This window comes from Heterocephalus glaber, unplaced genomic scaffold (genome assembly GCF_053883595.1).
Source record: "Heterocephalus glaber isolate CG9 unplaced genomic scaffold, H.glaber_assembly_v1.0 deba00001760, whole genome shotgun sequence".
In the NCBI taxonomy this organism is placed as follows: domain Eukaryota; kingdom Metazoa; phylum Chordata; class Mammalia; order Rodentia; family Bathyergidae; genus Heterocephalus; species Heterocephalus glaber.
Window position 1 is genome coordinate 7119536 of NW_028258457.1, and position 20835 is coordinate 7140370.

The window sequence follows — 20835 nt, forward strand, 5'->3', positions numbered from 1 at the left end:
AAAATGAGGGCGTTGTTACCAAGAGGACCCTCAATGAGCCCTCTAGCTTCACGTTCTCTTAGTTGGCTTAAAAGTTCACTAATTTAGAGGTCACACAGCTGGATGGTACACCCTTGGCTCCCGACTGGCTTTGCCATAAATAATACCTCTGACACATGGGTCATGGTAACAGTTGCCTAGGTTACTTCTTGAGGACCAGAAGGCTGCTTTTGCTATGAACAGACTCCTCACTGGGCCTGCGGATGTCTGATAGGTGGCGAAACAGGACAAAAAACCTCAGCACCCCTGCTCTGTATCTGTCTCCGCTGCTATCTTAACTTATGGGTCAGATTGCACTCAGCTCTGCACGTCTGTATGTTGACTGCTCTCTGGAGCTGTATGTCTTTTTTTTCTTTGTTTCTTCCTCTTTTTTCCTGCCCTCCTTCAGCAGCTGGGCCAGCCCAAGTACCCAAGGTCCATTCTCCTTATCATAAAATCCAGCCCCACGAGGCTGGGATTTTTTTTTTTTTTTGTACTGGGGACTGAACTCGGGACCTTTCGCTTGTGAGGCATGCAGCGGAACCATTGAGCTAAATCCCTGGCCTGGCTGGGATGTTTTTAACAGGAGGATGGCACCAACTACATGAAAATTTCACTATCTCTGTGGGGGGAAAGGAACCCTTCTTCATTGTTGGTGGGAATGTGAAGTAGTACAACTACTATGGAGATCAGTATGGGGATTTCCCAAAAACTACAGAGAAATTCCATTTGACCCAGCTATGCCTCTTCTGGGTGCCTTCCCAAAAGAATGAAAATATCATATCATAGTGATACATTTATAGCCATATGTTTGCAGCAGCACAATTCACAACAGCTAAATCTTGGAAGCAGACTTCCATCAATAGATGAGTGGATAAAGGAAATGGATAGAAAGATACAGATATAGATATGCATATAGATAGAGTACTACTTACACATAAAGAAGGATACATTTGAATCATCTGTAGGAAAATGGATACATCTTGAGACCATAATGCTCAGTGAAATAAATCAGACACAGAAGGTTAAATATCATGTGGTTTTGGGCCAAGGATTTAGCTCAGTGGCACTGCACCTGCCTCACAAGTGTAAGGTCCTGAGTTTGATCCCTGGTACCAAATACATATCTATTATATATAATACATATATATATGTACATATATACATATATACATATATATTTATATACATATCAATAGTTATATATAGTATATATAATATATATATCATGGTTTTTCTTATATGAGAAACTTAATGTATAAATAATTTAACAAAATAAAAGACAACAGAAGACAGGGAGACAGACTTTGTGGAGACAGGAAAGTGATCTGGGGTTAGGGGAGATGTGATGGGGAAGTAAAAAGGACCAAGATGCGACACATATATGTACAACCAATTCCCCACAATGAATGTGCTCACTGTGTATCGCAACATGTACTAATAAAAAATAGGAAAAAAGATAAAAAAAGAAAGAAAATGCAACAACTTCTAGGACAAAGTGAGCACAACCACCTGGTGTTCTGAGTCTCGAACTGGGCCCAAGGCCAAGGGAAACTTACTGGACTTGCGTCCACCCCAGTGACCCATAAAAGGTCGAAACCCTTTGTTCTAGAAGCAGCCTGGTGCCCCCTCCTCCTAAGTGCTCCTGCTGCAATCCTCTCCGTGTTCGGGGTGCCGCCCACTAGCATGCCTGCAAGCGGGCTGCGGGTCACGGGATCAGTACTGCAGCTCCCTGCCCTTCGGCTCCCAGGCCTGTTCCGCATGACTCCAACCAGAACGGGAAGGGCCCAGCTGTCCCCGGATACCCCGAGTGTTGGTTCCTTCCTTTGCCATCTTTATTTCCTACTCCTTTCTGGCTACATCCTGGGCTCATCTTTCAGGTAAAATCTTGCACCCTCAAGTCCTCATTGGGATTGTCCTGGGGGGGACAGGCTGACACTGTCACTGGATCATTTATCCTCCAAACCAGGACCCTTGGGAGAATGCGAAGCCTCATGGTTAATAACCACTTCAGGCTGTCGCTCCCTGGACCTCCCCAGGCAAACCAGGACATGCAGCTGTCCAACCCAGCATCCATCTCCCCACACGAGAGGAACAGGAGCCGGATGTCTTGCATATTCCCTGAACGCGCCAGCCTCTGCATTCATCATTTTATTAAAAGCAATCACCTCGAGCCCGGCCTTTTCTGGGAGGACCCAAGAGGCACTCAGTGTGTTATAAATTAACCATGGCAGGGGATTGTCCGGGAGCCCTGCCAGCTGGATGCCGGCCCTCCAGTCCATCCAGGCTCACTGCCCACCAGGACCTGTCAGAGTCTCCTTCCTCATCCTAGGCTCAGAGCCTGCAGTTTATCATCATCTCTCCACTACTGCACTAGGGTTCAACAGTATTCAGAATAATCTTCTTCCACGTAGTTTGAAGGGAACCAGCCAATCTGGAAAGAGAAGAGAAATCCATCAGGACAGGTTCTGCATGTTCTCCTGCTCCTCAATATACCAGCAGGCTTCTGCCTGCCTCAGGGCCTTTGCATGTGCTGTTTCTTCTACCCCAGAAAATATATCATCCAAACACACACTATGATAACCCACCACCACCTCCTAAAAGTGTCTGCTTATAAGTCACCTTACCAGTAAAGCCTTGCTAATCCCCTATTGAAATGCAAGTGCTACCCAAACACTCCATATCTTCTTTTGCTGCTTCATCTTTCTCCATAGCACCAGCATCTGATTAGTCACACACTTTACTTATTTACAGGGTTTATTTTTATGCCCTCAACACATTACAAAGTGAGAGCTCTACAAAGGTGGAGATTTTTGTCTGCCTTACCACTGAATCCCAAGGACTTAGAACAGTTCCTGATGCACAGCATATACTTAATAAAAGTAAGTTGGATGGGTTGATGGATGCTGATGGGTGCATGTGTTAGTGGATGACTGTGAATGGGTGGGTGGGTGGATGAATGGGTGGGTGGGTGGGTGGATGGGTCCGTGAATGCATGGATGGATGGATGGACAGATGGATGGATGGTCGAGCAGGTGAATGGATGGGTGTATGGATGAACAGATAGGTGAATGAACAGATACATAGAGACAGATGGATGCATGAAAAGAAGATGGATGATTTATGAATGGATTTATAGATGGATCCTATATATCCCAGACCTTTCTAAGCACACCAAGAGCCTCTTTCAAAGCCTTCCCCTGCTCGCTAAATTTACCCTCCAATTTTCTTAACAAATCTACTCACCTCAGCAATGATTCTCCTCAGTTTTTTCCCATGTGTTTTCCTCTAGTAGGATATAAACTATTGTCCTTGTCTTTACTCAACAAGTATTTGAAGGAACTATTCAAGTAAGGAAGAATTCTAGGGGCCAGAAATTCATCTATGGATAAAATAAGAAGGTGCTTTGCCTGGTGGAACAAAAATGAGAGCTAAGCAGAACCAAGTTGGTTTGAAGAGCCTTGAGGCCCATCCTAATCCTGAAAGTCTAAATTTACACAGGCAAAAAAGCACAGTGGTTAATGTCAGGTCTGCCTCTTCATGCATTCAACATTTACTGACCACTTAGTGTGTGATGGGCACTGGACCGAGCACTGGCAATAATGCAGTGAACCAGACGGACACACATCCCTGCCTTTGTGTCCCCTACACACACCAAGCCTGGCTTCACCCCAGGGCCTTTACACGTGCTGGTTCTTTTGTCTGGAACATATCCCCCAACCCCACCGATGACCCTTTTACTTAGTTAACCTTTATTCCCCACCTATCAGCTTGGCCACTCAGAACTCATCCAAGACTGCTTATAGGGTGGGCTGGGGGCTTCTTGGGATGCCTCTGTCACCCCACGGTACCCCATCCCAATCTGGAGCCCTCAATATTGTCACAAGTCTACAGGTTTGGGTTACGTCCTCCTTCCTAGTGAGTTTCGTGAGGACAGTAATTTTACCATGCTCTGGATCTAGCAGAATGCCTGGCACATAGTAGGTGCTCAGTAAATAAATATAGGTTGCACAAGTGAATTAAACATCTGTGTCCCTTCCAACTGCACCTTTCCTCCTCCGCTCCATAGCCCCAGCGCAGTTCCCCCATGACCAGGTCACCCACTCCCACACCCTTTTCCTGGTTGCCCATTCCTGCTTCCTCACCCGGCCATAGATCTCCCCTCGCCACCAGCCTTGTTGCCCCTTTTTGCTGAGGATCTTGATGATGTCGCCCTCCTTAAGAGACAGCTCTGATCGGTCCCTGGCACAGAAGTCGTAGCGGGCTTTGGCTGTGCCAAAGTACTTGGCGCTCCCAGCTGTGAAGAGAGAACAGAGGTTGGTAAGCATCTGGTGCATGTCCCACCGGGTGGAGGCAGTGGAGAGCAGACACACTCTTAGCAGCCTGCTCTGGGTGAGGGGCCCTTCAGAGATCCCTGTGTGATGCATCAGGTGTTCGTGATGTTCACAGGATACAGCTGTAAAGCCAGTATCACCCTCCCGCCCCAAGTAGCATCCAGATTCACAAAATACAACCAGATTTGAAATTGTTTTGATGATTTTTATACACAACTGGCCCACTGTTTCTGTGGATCCTCCATCACGGATCCAACCAGGCATAGATCAAAAATATTCAAGAAAAAATTGTGGTCACACTAAACACATACAGATCCGTTTTCTTGCCACTGCTCCCTAAACAATGCAGTACAACAACTATTTCCATGGCATTTACATTGTGTGAGATACTATAAGTCATCTGGAGATGATGTGAAATTTACAGGAGGATGTGTGCAAGCTTTATGCAAATATTGCACTATTTTGTATAAGGGATTTGAATATCTGTGGATTTGGGAGGATCCTAGACCCAATCCTCCACAGGGACCAAAGGATGATTATACTTATAGGACAAGGAACAAGAAGAAAAGTATGAAAAAGTTCAATCTAGGCTGTTAATTTTAATTATCTTAAGGAAGACCAAGGGTCAAAAAAAAAAGACCGAGAGAAAAAAAAAGACAGAGAGTGAAGGACAGATAAGTAAAGGGAGAGAGGAGAGGCACAGTAAACTTTTCATAGTAAGTGAAACTGTAAAGCATAAAATTAATTTGTAGCATTCTTGGTTGAATATACACAAAGCAGGACATGTAAGTGATATGGAGACAAATGGAAACATTATTTTTATTGGGTAATGAGCATAGAAACAATTTTTGTTCCAAAGTACTAACTGGTTGATATTGCTTTTTGAAGAATACAACATTTTAGCCTGTGTGGTGTACACCTGTAATCCCAGCACTCAGAAGGCTGAGGCAAGAGGATTGCCATGAGTTCAAGGCCAGCCTGGACTACACAGTGAGTAGACCATGTCTCAAAAAACCAAAATAAATAAGTAAATAGAATACTGCATTTTAATAATAATTCTTAATCCTACTTTTAAAAAAGTTTGGACATATAAGAATTCAGAAACTATCCTACCTATGTGACTTTTCTGAAAAATGTATTGCAGAATCCATACTGGTGAAATAAAATATGAATCATACTTAAAAATTTTTAAATAAAGAGAAGCAGGGAAAACAAATACAGATGGAGCCTAAAGAATTCGTGATAATGTATTTGTGAGTTAAATGCAATTGTGAAGAATGGACTCCTAAGGTAGTTATTACAATTGTGTTAACACATAGCAAACTGTATCCAGCAATGCTAGATAATTCCAACAAAGCTGGGAAGTGACAGATGCAAAAGACCCACCTGGTGGCTTGCTGATGGCTCTTCTCTCGGGCTCCTTGTAGGGGAACTGCAAGGTGGTGTCCAGAGACTTGAAGCAATCCTTCAGGGAGTTCTGCTGGTAAAATTCTACCAGCTCCTAGAAGGGGAACAGCACAATACCTGCTATCCCAGCTGGCCTGTCCAAGGTGGGGCAGGCCCAGGGGCCCTTTGCTGGACTCCCTGGCAAACGATTCCTTGAATCCTTCCCGTAATGGGGAACTCCTTCCCTTCCTGAAAGGCCAGGGCCATGTTATGGGGAAGAAACCTAACAGCCCAAGGCCAGTGCTCCTAATAGCCAATTAATTCACTTCCAGATACATTTAACAAATAATCAGCTCACCAAATTCAATGCCTGCTATGAGTAACAAGGGCCTTATCTTTAATAATAATAATAATAGTTTTTAAAGCACCAATATGCTTATCTAGATCTCCTAAAACTCCTGCATAGTGAAAATGTTCGTGATTCTCCCACCAAGTCCAGAGAAGCCAGGTTCTTTATAAGCTAAGTTCTAATAGTGAGGAAATAATCAGGCAAGTCAGAATTTTAAAATATTCCACAAAACAGGACACTGTGTTTGGGAATTTCAAATTCAAAGATCATAAAAGATTTTTTTAATTAAGAAATTATTTAAATTTAAAATTAAGAAAAACTAAATGCAGTGTCTCGTGCCTGATCAGATCCTAGGAGGAAAACAGCTTAAAATTATTTGGGTTGTTTTGTTTTGTTTTGTTTTTTGGTACTGGGGATCAAACGCAGGACCCTGCACCTGCAAGGCAGGCAGCAGAACCACTGAGCCAAACCCCTGGCTTAAAATTATAATTGGTACAATTGAGCAGTTTCTAATATGAACTGGATAGTATAGACTGTAGTTTTGCATCAATGTTCAGCTTCCTAGTGTGATAATGACACTCTGCTGAGGTGTAAGAATGTCTTGGTTCTTGGAAGATTTGTGCTAAAGTCATTTTGGGCAAAGAATTCTCATTCTATTTTTAAATTGTGCAGAAAAAGTGTGTGTGTGAGAGAGAGACAGAAACACAGAGAGAGAGAGAGAGAGGCAGAAGTAAAAGAAACAGAATATTAACAAATAGTAAATCCACACGAAAGGTTCATAGATGTTCATTGCATTGTACAGCACTGCTTCTGAAAGTTTTGAGAAATAAGAAACTGGAGCTGAGCGCGATGGTACAACATCCCTGCAATCCCAGCAACTCTTGGAAGCTGAGTCAGGGAGACAGCAAACTCAAACAACTTAGTGACTTAGCCAGATCTTGTCTCAAAATAAAAAATGGAAAAGGGGCTGGGGATGTGGCTCAGTGTGAAGGTCTTGGGCTCCACTCCCAGTACCACACACACACACACACACACACACACACACACACACACACACACTAATTAACTAACAAACAAAGAGTTTCAGAATCAAAAGTTTAAGGGAGAAATAAATATTTTTGGAATGAATTAAACTTTTGAGGAACCAAAAGTTCCTTTGAGGGCCAAGTGAAATCTAAGACATCACCCTTCCAAAATAAAATGCAGGTACTTCAGGTACAGAATTCTGGATTTTCATTCGGAGGACTCCTCAGCTCCACAAGGACCCAGAGACCCTGGGTAAGACCCATGTGTCTTAGACCAATAGGCTTAAAAGGTCTAAAAGATTATCGAAAATTACAGGGCTCCAAAGAGAAGCAAAAACACTCAAAAGGCATTTGAATTCTTAGCAAAATGGTCCTCAGCAGATTATACGGAGCTAAACTTGGAAGAGAATGAGTCTGGGATTAACTGGAGTCCCAGCTCTACCATGTGGACGTTAGTGAGCACTCTGTTCATCTCACGGCTGCTACTCGCTGCTGTTATTACTCTCACTGTTGGTCATTAGGAGTGTAAGTTGAAGGCCAGTGGTTCCACAGTGCCTCTAGAAGGGCCACTCTGAGTATGGAAAACGAGGGTCCCAAGATGGGCTTCAGGGAGGCTGGGGCTGGGCAGAGACTGGCCCTTACCAAAAGCCCCCGGAAAGCCTTCTTCTCTGTGATCCGGTACAGTCCTTCTGATGTCGTGATTTTAATATGCTTGACCTCGACGTTAAACCTAGGACCAGAAAGAGAAAGACTGGATGAGTAGGCTTTGAGTGTGAGGACCAGGCCCATGCCCTAGCCAGGCTCAGCTCTGGCTACAATTGGACAGAGAAGAAACTTGGGCTACTTCGGGAAAGGAGGACCTCAAAGCCCTGCAACTGACACTGTCCCAGTGGAATCCTCCACGGGGGCTTTGGCTGTGCTGAACCTCCAACTTCCTCTCAGATAAAAGGAGTCATCTTCCCTGTGACAGGATTTAGAGAAGCCTATAAAATCTTGGAAAGAAAGCAACGTTCTTCAATACACGGGAAGACTCTCCACTTCTCCCAACATGGAGGACCATAGAATACAGTGGATGTGGAACGAGGGAGCCATTTTTGCCAATATGGCAGCCCATGGACTAAAAGCGACACTGCATGAGAAAACCACTTCGGCCAGTGTGGCAACCTAAAAAACTCTCTCACTAAAACCCCTATAAATACAAAGGAAAAAAGAATGCTGAGTTCTCAAAGAAAAGAGAGAGAAATCCCCATGGGTCAAAACTAAAGATGAAACTAAAAACCAAGCAATCAGCATAAGTCAATGCTAAGGCCACACTAGCAGGTCTGCTGGTCTTGGTGACTGAGGAACTTATGTCTTGGTGATGTGGAAATGTGAAGGCACTACTGGGCTATACAGGGTGAAGACTTGGGGATGGGACCTGCCCATGGTCCCTAAGACTGGACCATCCAAACAGCTACACCTCGGGCCGGAGATTTAGCTCAGTGGTTCTGCCGCCTGCCTCGAAAACACAAGGTCCAGAGTTCGATCCCTGGTACCAAAAAAAAAAAAAAAAAAAGCAAACATCTATACCTTCCAAGAAACAGGTAGGCTAGAAAAGCTTATGTCTCAAATTCAAAGCAGAAAAGAAAGAATCTTTTGAGAATTCCTATCTTGCACATGCTCTCTTGCAGGTCCGGGGTCTAATGTAAATAAAATATAAATAATTTTTAAAAGCAAAATTCTTTTTAAAAATAAATAAATGTAGGCTGAGAAGCTAAGAAAGTAACCCTTAAGAAATCAAAATAAATGAGTCAGGCTTGGTGGCACACGCGTGTAATCTTAGAGCTATAGGAGGCTGAGGCAGGAAGATTGGAAGTTAAACCTCGCCACTTAGCAAGACCCTTTCTCAAAAAAAAATTTTTTTTTAAATAGAGGGCCAGGGATATAGCTCAATACAAAAGCCCTGAGTTTGATCTTCAGTACTGCAAAAAAACCACAAAATTAACCTAAATGTTAACCTAAAAAATAAATTCACTTATTGATGAGCTCAAAAAAAGCAAATGCAAATTCTCCAGAAATCCAGACAGCATTAGATTCCAACAGGCAAAGCCCCATTCAAGACCACACTATAGTATCCAGGCATGGGGCTGCACACCCATAATCCCAGGCTAAGGAAGGAGGATCACAAGTTCAAGCCCAGCATAGGCAATTTAGCATCTCAGAAAGACCCTGTCTCAAAATAAATTTTTAAAAAAATTTTAAGGGGTTGGGGATGTAATTTGGTGTTCAGATCCTGGGTTTAATCTCCAATGATTAAAAAAAAAAAAAATCACAACCAGTGGGGAAGGAGGAATGTAAATTAGAACAGCCATTATGGAGAACAGTATGGAGGTTCATTTAAAGACTAAAAATAGTGGTGGGGATGTAGCTCAGTGGCACATGCTTGCCTGGCAAGCACAAGATTCTGAATTCGATTCCCGGTACCAGAAATAAATAAATCCCACCAGAGGGCAGATATGCAAAGGAAATCAAATCAGCATATTGAAAAGACACACTCACACCCTCATCTGAGGCTATGGAACCAACCTCCCACTGACAGATGAATGCATAAAAAAAAAAAAAGCTCTCTATACAAAATGGAATATTACCCAGCCATCAAAAAGGAATGCCATCCTGTCATCGGCAGCAACATGGATGAGACTGGAGGACATTGTGTTCAATGAAATAAACCAGACACAGAACAAAAATTCTACCTGTTCTTACTCATACACGGAAGCTAAAAATTTGGGAGCCTCCCAAGGAATGATATTTTTCTTGCAAGTGAGAGTCAATTAAAAGAAATAAGGAAGGTAAAAGCCCCAAAACCTAGCAGGCGCTCAATAAAAGGGGTCGTCATGGCTGTGCACTTCTACAAAGTGAGAACCAGGTCCTTTGCTTTCCGGCACCTTCAGAGTCGGGGTCACAGGGGGACAGGGACTGGGGGGAGGAGTTACTTAATGCTGATGGCGAATTCTGCCGCGTCCTTCACCCTCTGCCGCACCAAGAAGGTCCCGTCCGAGCGGTTGGTGAGGATGCTCTCAGCTCCTGCGCGCTCCATGGGGCCTGCGTACCTGCAGAGACGCGGAGGACGGAGTTGAACACAGAGAGGCTCCACCCCCAGCTGCCGTGATTTACTGATCGTGGGATGGCCTGGGTTCAGCAGTCCTCAGACACCAGGGCAAGCTCCCTGCACACAAAGCGAGAGCCCAGCGGGAGGGAGAGGCCGTCCGGGCTCTGTAAGTAGCGCTCAAGGTTGGACGCATGCGCGCAGGGCACAGCTCCGGCCTTTGAGTCTGGCTGGGTCTCGGATTCGTCATTGGTTCCGTGGGCATCGAAGGAGCCACTGGTGTCCATGTCTGTGGCCACTGGGTTACGAGGGGGCTCGGGGGACTCAGGCACCAGCCTCGGGTGCGAAGGGTAAGAGGGACCCAAAATCCCAGTCATCTGGACAAATAATGATAAATAAAACAATATGTTAATGCAATCTTTATGAAAAATTAGCCTTGAAAAGGAAAGAGGCACTGACGCATGCTACATGGTAGATGCACCTCGAAAACCCTGGGCGCAGTGAATGGCACCAGACACGAAAGTCCAGGCGTGTGACTCCGTGGTCAGAGAATCCAGGAGGGCGAGTTGAGAGACTGGAAGTGGACTCGTGAGGACCAGGGGACCAGGAGGAGCACAGGGACTGACAAAGGGGGAGGCGCTTCTTCCGGGGACAATGGAAGTGTTTGGGGACTAGATAGAAGGGTTAGGTGCGCACCATCGAGAATGGGCTAAAATTACTGAATCTATGTTTAAATATGAATATAGTTTGCAAATGCAAACATACCGTACCAATAATATATTACCTATATGTAATAAGTAATATATTCACTATGTATAATTATACAAGTATAATTATATAATATGTAGCAATTTGACATAAATGTCAATGTGCAATATAAATAATAAATAGTAACCATGATGTGATATGTAAATGTATATAATACATATGGATACATTATAATATAAATGCAATATATTTGTTATACATGATATGTAATATAAAATGTAAAGTGCAATATTAATATTAACTGTACATGAGATATAATGTAATGTAAATTTAAATATGAAATATAAATGCAAAAATATGAAACATAAGAAATTATATAAATGTATATGTATGACATAAATAATAATCATTAATTATATAAATGTAACTTATACATAACATATAACATACTATAAGTATATTATAATATGAATGTGCCATAACAGTGTGATAATATATAGCATGCAATAACATGAGAAAATGTAAATGTGCTGTATAAATGATAAATATTATCTCTACATAATGTGACCATATAAGTGTAAATACACTGTATAAATGTAATTATAACATTATATAATATATAATAAAATTGTATGCATGTAAATATACAACATGAATAATTTAATTATGCAATGTGTAATTATATGATACAGAATATAAATGTTAAGTGCACGGTATAATACATGATGTGTAATGTGACTTAAATGTAAATATACAGTACAGAGGATAAATTTTGATTATATAATATGTAATATAGAATGTAACATAAATGTAAATGGGACTAGTAATAGAAAAGCCACAAAACATGAAATAGTTAATTCTATGTGAATTTCATCTCCATTCTTTTTTTAAAAATAAATTCAAAACAAACCTATGAAAAACATAGAGTCTAAGAGGACAGACAGCTGCTTCTTTGGATCTAGTTCTGGACCTCTTGAATCTTCTCTTTATTTATATATTTTTTTTCTTCTCTTTATAATTTTCATATTTTTGTTCACTGGAGATCTTTTGCTGTGATTTTTATTGTTTTTATATACTGCACTAACATATTATGGTTTCATTTGTTTCTTTGTGTTATGGCACTGGGCATTGAACCCAGGGCCTTGGCACTGAGCTACATCCCCGGCCCTTTTATATTTTTATTAGAGACAGGCTCTCTCTAAATTGCTAAACTGCCCGGGCAGAGCTAGAGCTCAGATCCTCCTGCCTCAGCTTCCAGAAGGCCAGGATTACAGGCCTGCACCATGGTGCCCAACTACATATTATGCATCTTTTTTTTCTTTTTTTTTTTTTTGTACGGGGGATTGAACTTAGGACCTTGTGCTTGCGTGGCAGGCAGCAGAATCACTGAGCTAAATCCCCAGCCCCTATTATGCATTTTGATCTCTGAAACTTTCAATGCTCTCTTAAGTTTTACAGCCAAAATGAAAATATCAGTAGACTCCCCGAGTCCGGCCCTGCTGTCCACAGCTTGGTGCAAAGGGCAGAGCTAGCACAAACCAAAGAGACCGTGTCAAATCCGGCCTTGGCCACCTGCCTGCTTTAAGTCTTCAGAATGGATTTCTGCCACTCAGAGCCTGTTTCCTCCTCTAAAAAGACGAGGGCAGCCAGAAAGGCATTCTTAATAGATGGCAAGAAAGCACGTGGAGGGCTATAGGTGTGCAAGGAGCTGGGAACAGAATGACTGTGTTCACTGTCATGACTATCAAGAGAGGAAGTCAGACAGTTGTGGGTTCGAATCCCATCTCCGTCACTTCCTCACTGGGTGACCCTGAACCAATCACTTCCCCTCTCTGCACTTCCTCTGCAAAAACAGGACTCCTCCTTAGCCAAAAAAAAGGAAGTGAGACTAGCTACTATTTCAAGGGGTTATGAGGAGGATTTGAGGGCCTCATTAAAGTGCTGATACAGAGGTGTGATTGAAAATATGGTGAAAGTTTACATTTTTTAAACTTATTACAATAAGACACCCATAGCCAGAAATCTCCTCTAACCACCCTGTCTCAAACACACTCATCCCATCATTCTGGCCACTTTCTGAAGCAGCTCTCCAGGTCCTGTCCTGTGAGTCCTTAGTGATGCTGCCATGACTGCCTGAATTGATTCAAGACATTTCCCTTTCACGGTCATTTTGACTTCGGGGAAGAGGCAGGAGTTGCACGGTGCCAGATCCAGTGAATAAGGTAAGCACACTGACCTCTTTTTATGACCCTGCCTTTCCACTGCACGGCGCTCAGCAGCACCCTTCACTGTATTTTTGATCACACCTTGTGAAGAGCCTCACAAGAGGACTTCCAGAACTGCTGCAGAAAGTGGCAAGAACAATGGGATAGGAGTGTTCAAAACAAGAGGGAGTATTTTTAAGGGGGATTCACACCAACATGTCTTTAACTGTAATACATTTCAATTTAAATATCATTGCATATTTTGATCACCCCTTACACATGGATATAAAGGCAAGAGCATACTTAGCGAGGTACAGACGGTGGCAAAATGCCCTTTCCTTGCATGCCATTATGAAAAAGAAATTGCTGCCTCCAAAGTTAGGCAGAAGACTGAGAATCCATCGATTCCAAGAGCCAGCCCCAAGTCAAAGATGTTAAAATGTGAAAAAAAATGTTTATCTCAGAATGGATACTATGACCATAGCAGCAGGTAATATATACAGATATGTGTATCTATATACAAAGTGCCTCCAGTTTGCTGGGTCCAGGAGTAAGCATTCAACAGGCTCATTTATGCCTCCTAATGACACTATTGAGTAGAGACTGCAACTAAGCTATTTTCCAGAAGAAAACAGAAGCGCAGAGAGGTTAAGTCACCGAGGGAGGTCACACAGCTGAGTAATGTTAAGGTTAGGATTTGAACACAGGTTAACAGGCTCCAAAAGCCACACTGTAACCCTCCACCCCAGGACTGCTCAACAGTCAATAGGTGCTTACCTCCCGATGAGACCTTCGTCACCCAAGGCCAGGGTCCTCTCTGTCTCCCCCCACAGCAGCCCTCAGCACAGGGCTGGACCCAGAAGCCAATAACCAGGGTTCAGAGAATAACTAACTGATTGCCTGGAGGTCCCTCCCATGCGCAGCCTGGGCCCCCACCCCACACAGCCCCAGTTGAAAATAAGAAGAATGTAGTTCTACTCACCACAGGTGAACCGACAGGTCCTGAGGAGGTCCCTAGAAACAGACAGAGACCCGGACTCAGAGCAAAGCCGCAGGTTGACAACAGACTGCAGGCCGCCTCATTCATTCGTGGGTGAAAGAACGGATACACACAATGGAATATTTTTCTGCTGTGAAAAGGAAGGGAATCCTGACACTGCTACATCCTGGATGGACCTGGAGACCGCGCTGCTCAGGGAGCTGCGACAGACACAGGAGGACACGCAGCGCAGGGCCCCACTCCCAGGAGGACCAGCAGGGACAGTGAAGGAGGATGGTGCGGGGCCGGGGAGGGGGCGGGGATCGGCGTTTCCTGGGACAGAGCTCAGCTGGGGAGATGGAAAGGATTTGGGGATGGACATACAGCATTGGGAATATACTTAGTATCATGAAATGTATCTTTGAAATGATTACATTTCACGGCGAAAATGGTAAATGTCATGTTATGCGTATTTTATCACAGTGAAAGACAATCAAAAGAATGAGGAACCATCACCTCTATCTAGTTCCAAAATGGTTTTATCACCCCAAAAGAAAATCCCACCCCCCTTCCCCAGTCAGCAATCAGCGCCCTGCTGCAGCAGCTGCCCACCGCCCACCGCTCTCCGGCAAATGCAGCCAGCAGCCCTGCGCTGTGCACTTGAAAATGGTAATTCTGTATTGTGCAAAGTTCACCCCAAGTTTCACTGTTTAAAAAGGAAAAAAAAGAGATGTTCTACGTGAAGCAATATGGAAAGATTCCCAGGTAAAACAGAAACTTTTTTTTTGGTACCAGGAATCGAACTCGGGAACTTGCGCTTGCGAGGCAGGGGCCAGAACCACTGAGCTAAATCTCCGGAGCCCAGAAACATTTTAAAAACCCGGTGGCAGCTTGCGGTCGACTCTGTGAAGTAAACTCGGGGAAATGTGAATCCACATTGCTTAAGAACTTGTGCCTACATTAAGAACTCCTGGACAGTGCCCCCAGAAACCGAACAGCAGCAGGTGTCTGCGCGGGGTGTGGCCGCGAGGCCAGCAGAGTCCTCTTCCTGTCTGTCCCGTGGGGAGCCCGCCCGGCACAGGGGAGGAGGCGCTGAGCTCCGCAGGCAGCGCATTTGGGGACAGAAACTGCAGAGGCCCCGTCCAGCTTCTGAGGGCCCCGCCTGCTGCAGGGCCCTGGCCCTGGGAGGAAGTGAGGGCCAAAGGACAGGGGCCACTCGGGATGGAGCTGGTGCTGCCAGAAAATCAGGACCTGGCCGGGACAGAGGGGCCAGGGTTTAGAGGAGGATTTGAGCTGTTCTGGGGGTGAGGATGGATGGACAGACAGAGAGGAGAGGGAGGGCGGACAGACAGGAAAGAGACAGACCAGAGAGATGGTGAGCAGGTAACTGAGAGATAAAAGACGTGTAGATAAATAAGAGATGAGAGATAGACAGGTAGGCAATTGAAAGATAAAGAAATGATGACTGCGTGGCCTGCTGCCCAAGCTCTAGGACCCGAGTTCGATCCCCGGTACCAAAAAAACCCAGAAAACAAAACAAAAAAAGAAATGATGGCTGGGCCAGGGATTTAGCTCTGTGGTTCCGCTGCCTGCCTTTAAAGCGCAAGGTCCGGAGTTTGATCCCTGGTACCAAAAAAAAAAAAAAAAAAAAAAGAAATGATGACTGACAGACAGGTAATCCAGAGATAACAGACCTAAGTGGAGAAAGCCAGAGGATACATAGATATAGATAAATAGTGATAGGGGGTAGGTAAGTGGTAGATAAACAGGAGATAGATAGGTATGTAATTGCAAGATAATAGATTAAAAAGTGATTGATGAATGAATAGATCAGATAGATGATAAAGAGCTCATAGATGAATAGATGATACATAGGCAATAGATAGGCAAAGGCAGGTCCTTAAGTAGAAAATAGAAAAATAGTTGCTAAAGAGATTATAGATAATAAATGAGATAAGTAGGTAGATAGATACAGATAAGCAATGCCTAAATAGGCAAAGTGAGGATGGTGAGAGACAGATTATAGATTTGGCAGATGAAAACAGGCAGGTAGATAACAGATGCTAGAGAAGTGATTGATTAGATCAGTGAGAGACAGGTAGGTAGATGGTAGTCCACACACAGCCCGGTGATAGGTAGACAGAGACGAACAGCAGAGAGGTAAGAGATGATGAGAAAAAGGTAATAGAGTCAGTGAAAAGCAGGGAGGTAGATAATAGATGGATAAATGAGGGGTGAGAGATAGGGCTAGGTAGGCAGGTAGGTGATGGATCAGGTAGGTGACAGGTAATAGGTAGGCAGAGCTGGTAATTACTGATGCTGATGCTGGACAGGAGATTATAGATAGGTAATAAAGCAGTAGGTAGTGGAGAGATGGTCAGGGAGATGACAGATGCCAGGGAGGTGGATTGCAGATGGGTACACAGACAGATGGGGTAAAGGAACAGCCCTCCCTTACAGAAGACCATCACCCGGTAAACCTGGAAGCAAACACGGTGTGCAAAACTCGCACTGTAGTTTGACAGTGAAGAAACCAAAGGATCAAAAAGCATTCTCTAAATCTCTCGGGAGAACTTCCACAGATGCTATGGATTATGTAAGAGCATCATGTCCTTGTTTTAAAATCCCGGGATGGTGCCAGGGATTTAGCTCAGTGGTTCCGCCACCTGCCTCACAAGAGCAAGGTCCCGAGTTCAATCCCTGGAACCAAAAAAAAAGCAAAATCCCACAATGGTGAAACACGAGAAGGTTCTTCTGTCAACACATATTTAGGCATGAGGAGGAAATAATTGTTTCAGGAAAGAAAATAACACATGGGTAGATAAGGAATGTAAACAGCAAAACAAATGGGATAAGATGTTGACAACCTGTGAATCTGGGCAAAGGACAAGCAGAAGCTCTTCACATTATTCTCAAAGCTTTGCTAGAAGTCTGAACTAATGTAAAATGGGCTACAAGGAACCTGGGGAGGGCTCCTCTCTGCAGGCTCTGATTGGCTCTGACTGGGTAATAGAGGCATTTTGGCGTGGCCGAGGGAGGAAGGGGGTGTCTGGGTTTGGAGACAGTGGGAAAGATTTGAAGTCACCATGGAGAGAGCAGAGCAGGGTGGACAGGCCTGCTCCCCGGGACTTAAGAGCAAGCACGAGGCCTCCACAGGACTCAATCCAGAGTCCCTGAAGGACGGCAGGGACAAGCCACCTGCTGTACACCTGGCTTTTCCTGTGCAGCAGTCCAAATGCCCTTTGTGCAAAAAGAATCAAGGAGGAAGCCAGGCATGGTGGCCCACACCTGTCATCCCAGCGCTCAGGGAGGCTGAGGCAGGAGGATTACAGGTTCAAACCCAGCCTGGGCAACTCAGCAAATGAGCAAGACCCTGACACAAAATAAAAAATAAAATGGCTGAGAGGAGCTCAGTGCAAAGGTCCTGTGTTCCATCCCCAGTGCCACAAGAAAAAAGGACGAAGGAAGAAAAAGACCAGCTATGGTTCCCAGGCTGGTCAGTTGGGGAAGCAGGCAAAGCCTCGAGTTGGGGGTGACCCACCATGAGAGGCTGCCCCTGCCTGTCTCAGTTGTCCCCTGAGTCTACCCACCCTCCCAGGGCCTCTCTCAGTCCAGCACCCTCAGGCTACCCAGACTTCAGGTACTCACGTGGACATAGGGCTTTACCCGGTTACAGGGAAACCAGCCAACTTCATTGGTACACGTGTTTCTACCCTAAAAACCCAGGAGACAAAACATGAGCAGCACATACAAGTGTCTCCGTATGTGTCCATCTCTCTGAGCAATGGCTGTCATGTACCCATCTACCTATGGGCAGCCCAGAGAGGTGTCACCCAGGATCAAGTTACTAGGAATCAGCAGGACCAGGTCACCTGCAGCCACAACGCCACACCTGGCCCCCATCCATCCCTCCCGGCTTCAGCCTGTACCTCCCACCAGTTCTGTTCAGCCTCAGCTTTTGTGAGCTCCACGATGTCCCCAAGGTTGAGCCGTAGGAAAGGTCCAAAGGCTCCAGGTGGAGGAGGAAGGCCATAGTATTCCTGAAACACTTCCATCTTAGGCAGACCTGGAGGACAGGGAGGGTGGTGGGACAATGCGGCTGGAAGTCAAGGACTTTGAAATCTGAGTCTCACTACCCATCCCCCAAGAGTGGCTAAAATTAAAAAGATTCACAATATCAAGTGGTGGTGGTGGGGGGGGGAGCAAGTGTAACCCTTGTACATGGGAGGGGGATCCATTTTGGAAAAATGTTGACCTGCATCTATTTTTGGGAGGGGTGAGACAGGGACTCCCTATGTAGTTCAGACTGGCCTTGAAGTCACTATGTAGCCCATGCTGGCCTGGAACTCTCAGTGATCCTCCTGCCTCAGCCTCCTGAGTGCTGGGGTCACAGGCATGTGCCACCATGCCTGGCAAGCTGTATCTACTAAAGTTAAATATACATCCACCCTGGAACCCAGCAATTCCACTCCAATATATATGCCCAAAAGCAATGAAAACCAAGAATATCACATAGTAGATTTATTTGCAAGAGCCAAAACATGGCAACAAACTGATGTCCTCATAGGATGGGAAAAATAGATTGTGATACAATTGCGGGGTGGAATATTATACAGCTATGAAAAAGGATGTTTTACCACTATAAGCAACATCATCAGTGAATTCCATGGGCATTATGTTGACCAGTGGGAAAGCTCTAAACTTAAGCGTCATTGTGGTTACTGGGACGTAGCTAAGACAGTGAATGGAAAAGTGGGTACAGGGAGGAGGATCTGAGCAGAGCTTCCTACATTCCAGGCAGCCACTCAAGGGCGTTTGGGTAAAGGTGCCTCACGACTCTGAGTTCATTGCTCTAAAATTCCCTGCGGGTTCCTGGGCTGGGACGGGCGGGCCAGGGTGCGGGAAACACACAAATCCCTGGCTTCTCTCCCACCCCTCGCGCGCCCCCTGCTGGCTCACCCAACTCGTTGCGTTTTTTCTCCTGAGCCCTGCGGTGCTGCTTGTCCTGCGGGGACAGGAGAGGAAGGCAGGCGTCCTCAGCCCAACGCCTGGGCTTCCTGGGTCCGCCCTCCTGGGCCCTGTGATTTCCCATGCACGGAAAGCAGCGTGGACAGGGCGGGCGGGGTTCATCTTACCTTCTTCATGGTCCCTGCAAAATCTAGGAGAGAGAGGAGGAGAGAGTCAGGGCGGGACATGCCCGCCGGGGAAGCCAGCCCGCCTGCCCTGCACCTACCTGGCCCGTGCCGGCCGCACGGAGTCACCCTCCCCAGACACTCCTTGTGCGCAGGCGCCCGGCACCGGTGACAGCGGTAGCCCTGGTAGAAGGTCCCTCTGCGGCACAGGAGAAAATGGTCAGAGGCGGGACCAGCGCCCTCGCCATTCTGCAAACCCCCGGTTTCGTATGGGGAGAGCATCGGGTCAAGGCCGGGCTGCCCGTTATTCAGCAGAGGGGCTCAATGGGAGCACCCAGGACCCGGGTTCGCCTCCCACACATGAACCTGAGAAGCATCTGGCAAGCTTTGCAGGACGTGGTCTCCTCAAAGGAAAACATCTGGAAGTCATGGCCATTGGCAGTGGCATTCTCCGGGTAGATATTGGAGCTGGAGAGAGAAAGAAAAGCAGAGATCATTGATACATCACTCCTTTACATGGCTGCATAGTATTCCATGGTGTGGATTGAGTATACCACATTGTGTCTTGGAGCTAAGAGGTGACGCCACAGAAGTGAATGGCACAGAATGCTCCATTTTTTGTTGTATGAATTTTACTTCAATAGAGAGGAGGAGGTGGTGGAGCAAGATGAGAAGGGGAAGAAAGGAAAGATGGAGGAGGAAAAAGGAGATGAAGGAAGAGGAAGAGGAGGAGAGTGAGGAAGGAAAAGATGGAGAGAAAAAGAAAGAGAAAGGGGAAAGAGGAGGAGTGGAAGAAAGGAGGGAGGAGGGGAAAAGAGAAGGAGAAGCATCAGAAGAGACGGGAGGGCCGGGGATTTAGCTCAGTGGTGCTGCGCCTGCCTTGCAAGTGCAGGGTCTGGAGTTCGATCCCCGGTAGCAAAACAAACAAACAAAAACCAGAAGAGGCCGGGGAGGAAGGAGAAAGAGAGGAATGGGAGGAGAACACTGGGGCCGAAGCACACATGAAGCCGGCTTGCTGAGGTGTGCGGCGGTGTTGAGCCAGCCCTGCCCCTCCCCAGATGAGGAAACCGAGGCTCTGAGGCCCCTCAGTGTGCTGGGCAGAGCAGCGTGCATGCTGGAGCCCCAGGCTGACCCCGGCCCTGCACCCCGGGGCTCTGAGGACGCAGCGGGAGGAAGGGACTCACAGGGCCATCTCGAATTGCTCCATCCACTTCTTCTTCAGCTCGCGGGTCTTGAAGAACAGCTCGTAGCCCTGGGCACCCTGGTCCTCGATCAGGAGAAACATGTGGCTCCACTGTAGGGAAGCAGAGTCCAGACCTGAGGCCTCCGCCCCTGCAGAAGGGGGGACACACCACCAACCCATCTCAAAAATTTTTAAAAAGTGGGGTATATAGTGTGAAGGGCCTGGGCTTGATCCCCAGTGCAGAACAAGGAAGGAAGGAAGGAAGGAAAAAAAGAGGGAGGGAGGAAGGAAAGAGAAAGAAAAGAAAGAAGAGGCCAGGTGTGGTGGCGCATGCCTGTAATCCCAGCACTTGGGAGGCTGAGGCAGGAGGATCGCCACGAGTTTGAGGCCAGCCTGGGCTACATAGTGAGACCCTGTCTCAAAAAACTGAAA

General features: G+C 45.8%; 1 protein-coding gene across 1 annotated transcript in view; it reads right to left on the reverse strand.

Moving 5' to 3' along the window:
* Positions 1 to 2154: 2154 nt before the first annotated feature.
* The window catches only part of Vav1 (vav guanine nucleotide exchange factor 1), a 57398-nt gene continuing 38717 nt past the window's right edge, over positions 2155 to 20835 (reverse strand). Inside the window, exons 15-27 of the mRNA XM_004865648.3 lie at positions 20405 to 20514; positions 19587 to 19688; positions 19322 to 19419; positions 19224 to 19246; positions 19048 to 19093; positions 18018 to 18154; positions 17737 to 17802; positions 14092 to 14123; positions 10085 to 10201; positions 7755 to 7842; positions 5739 to 5853; positions 4164 to 4315; positions 2155 to 2452 (exon numbers count right to left, since the gene is read on the reverse strand). Coding sequence (XP_004865705.1) covers positions 2399 to 2452; positions 4164 to 4315; positions 5739 to 5853; positions 7755 to 7842; positions 10085 to 10201; positions 14092 to 14123; positions 17737 to 17802; positions 18018 to 18154; positions 19048 to 19093; positions 19224 to 19246; positions 19322 to 19419; positions 19587 to 19688; positions 20405 to 20514 — 1140 coding nt within the window. The 3' untranslated portion in view covers positions 2155 to 2398. The remainder of the gene's footprint in view (positions 2453 to 4163; positions 4316 to 5738; positions 5854 to 7754; positions 7843 to 10084; positions 10202 to 14091; positions 14124 to 17736; positions 17803 to 18017; positions 18155 to 19047; positions 19094 to 19223; positions 19247 to 19321; positions 19420 to 19586; positions 19689 to 20404; positions 20515 to 20835) is intronic.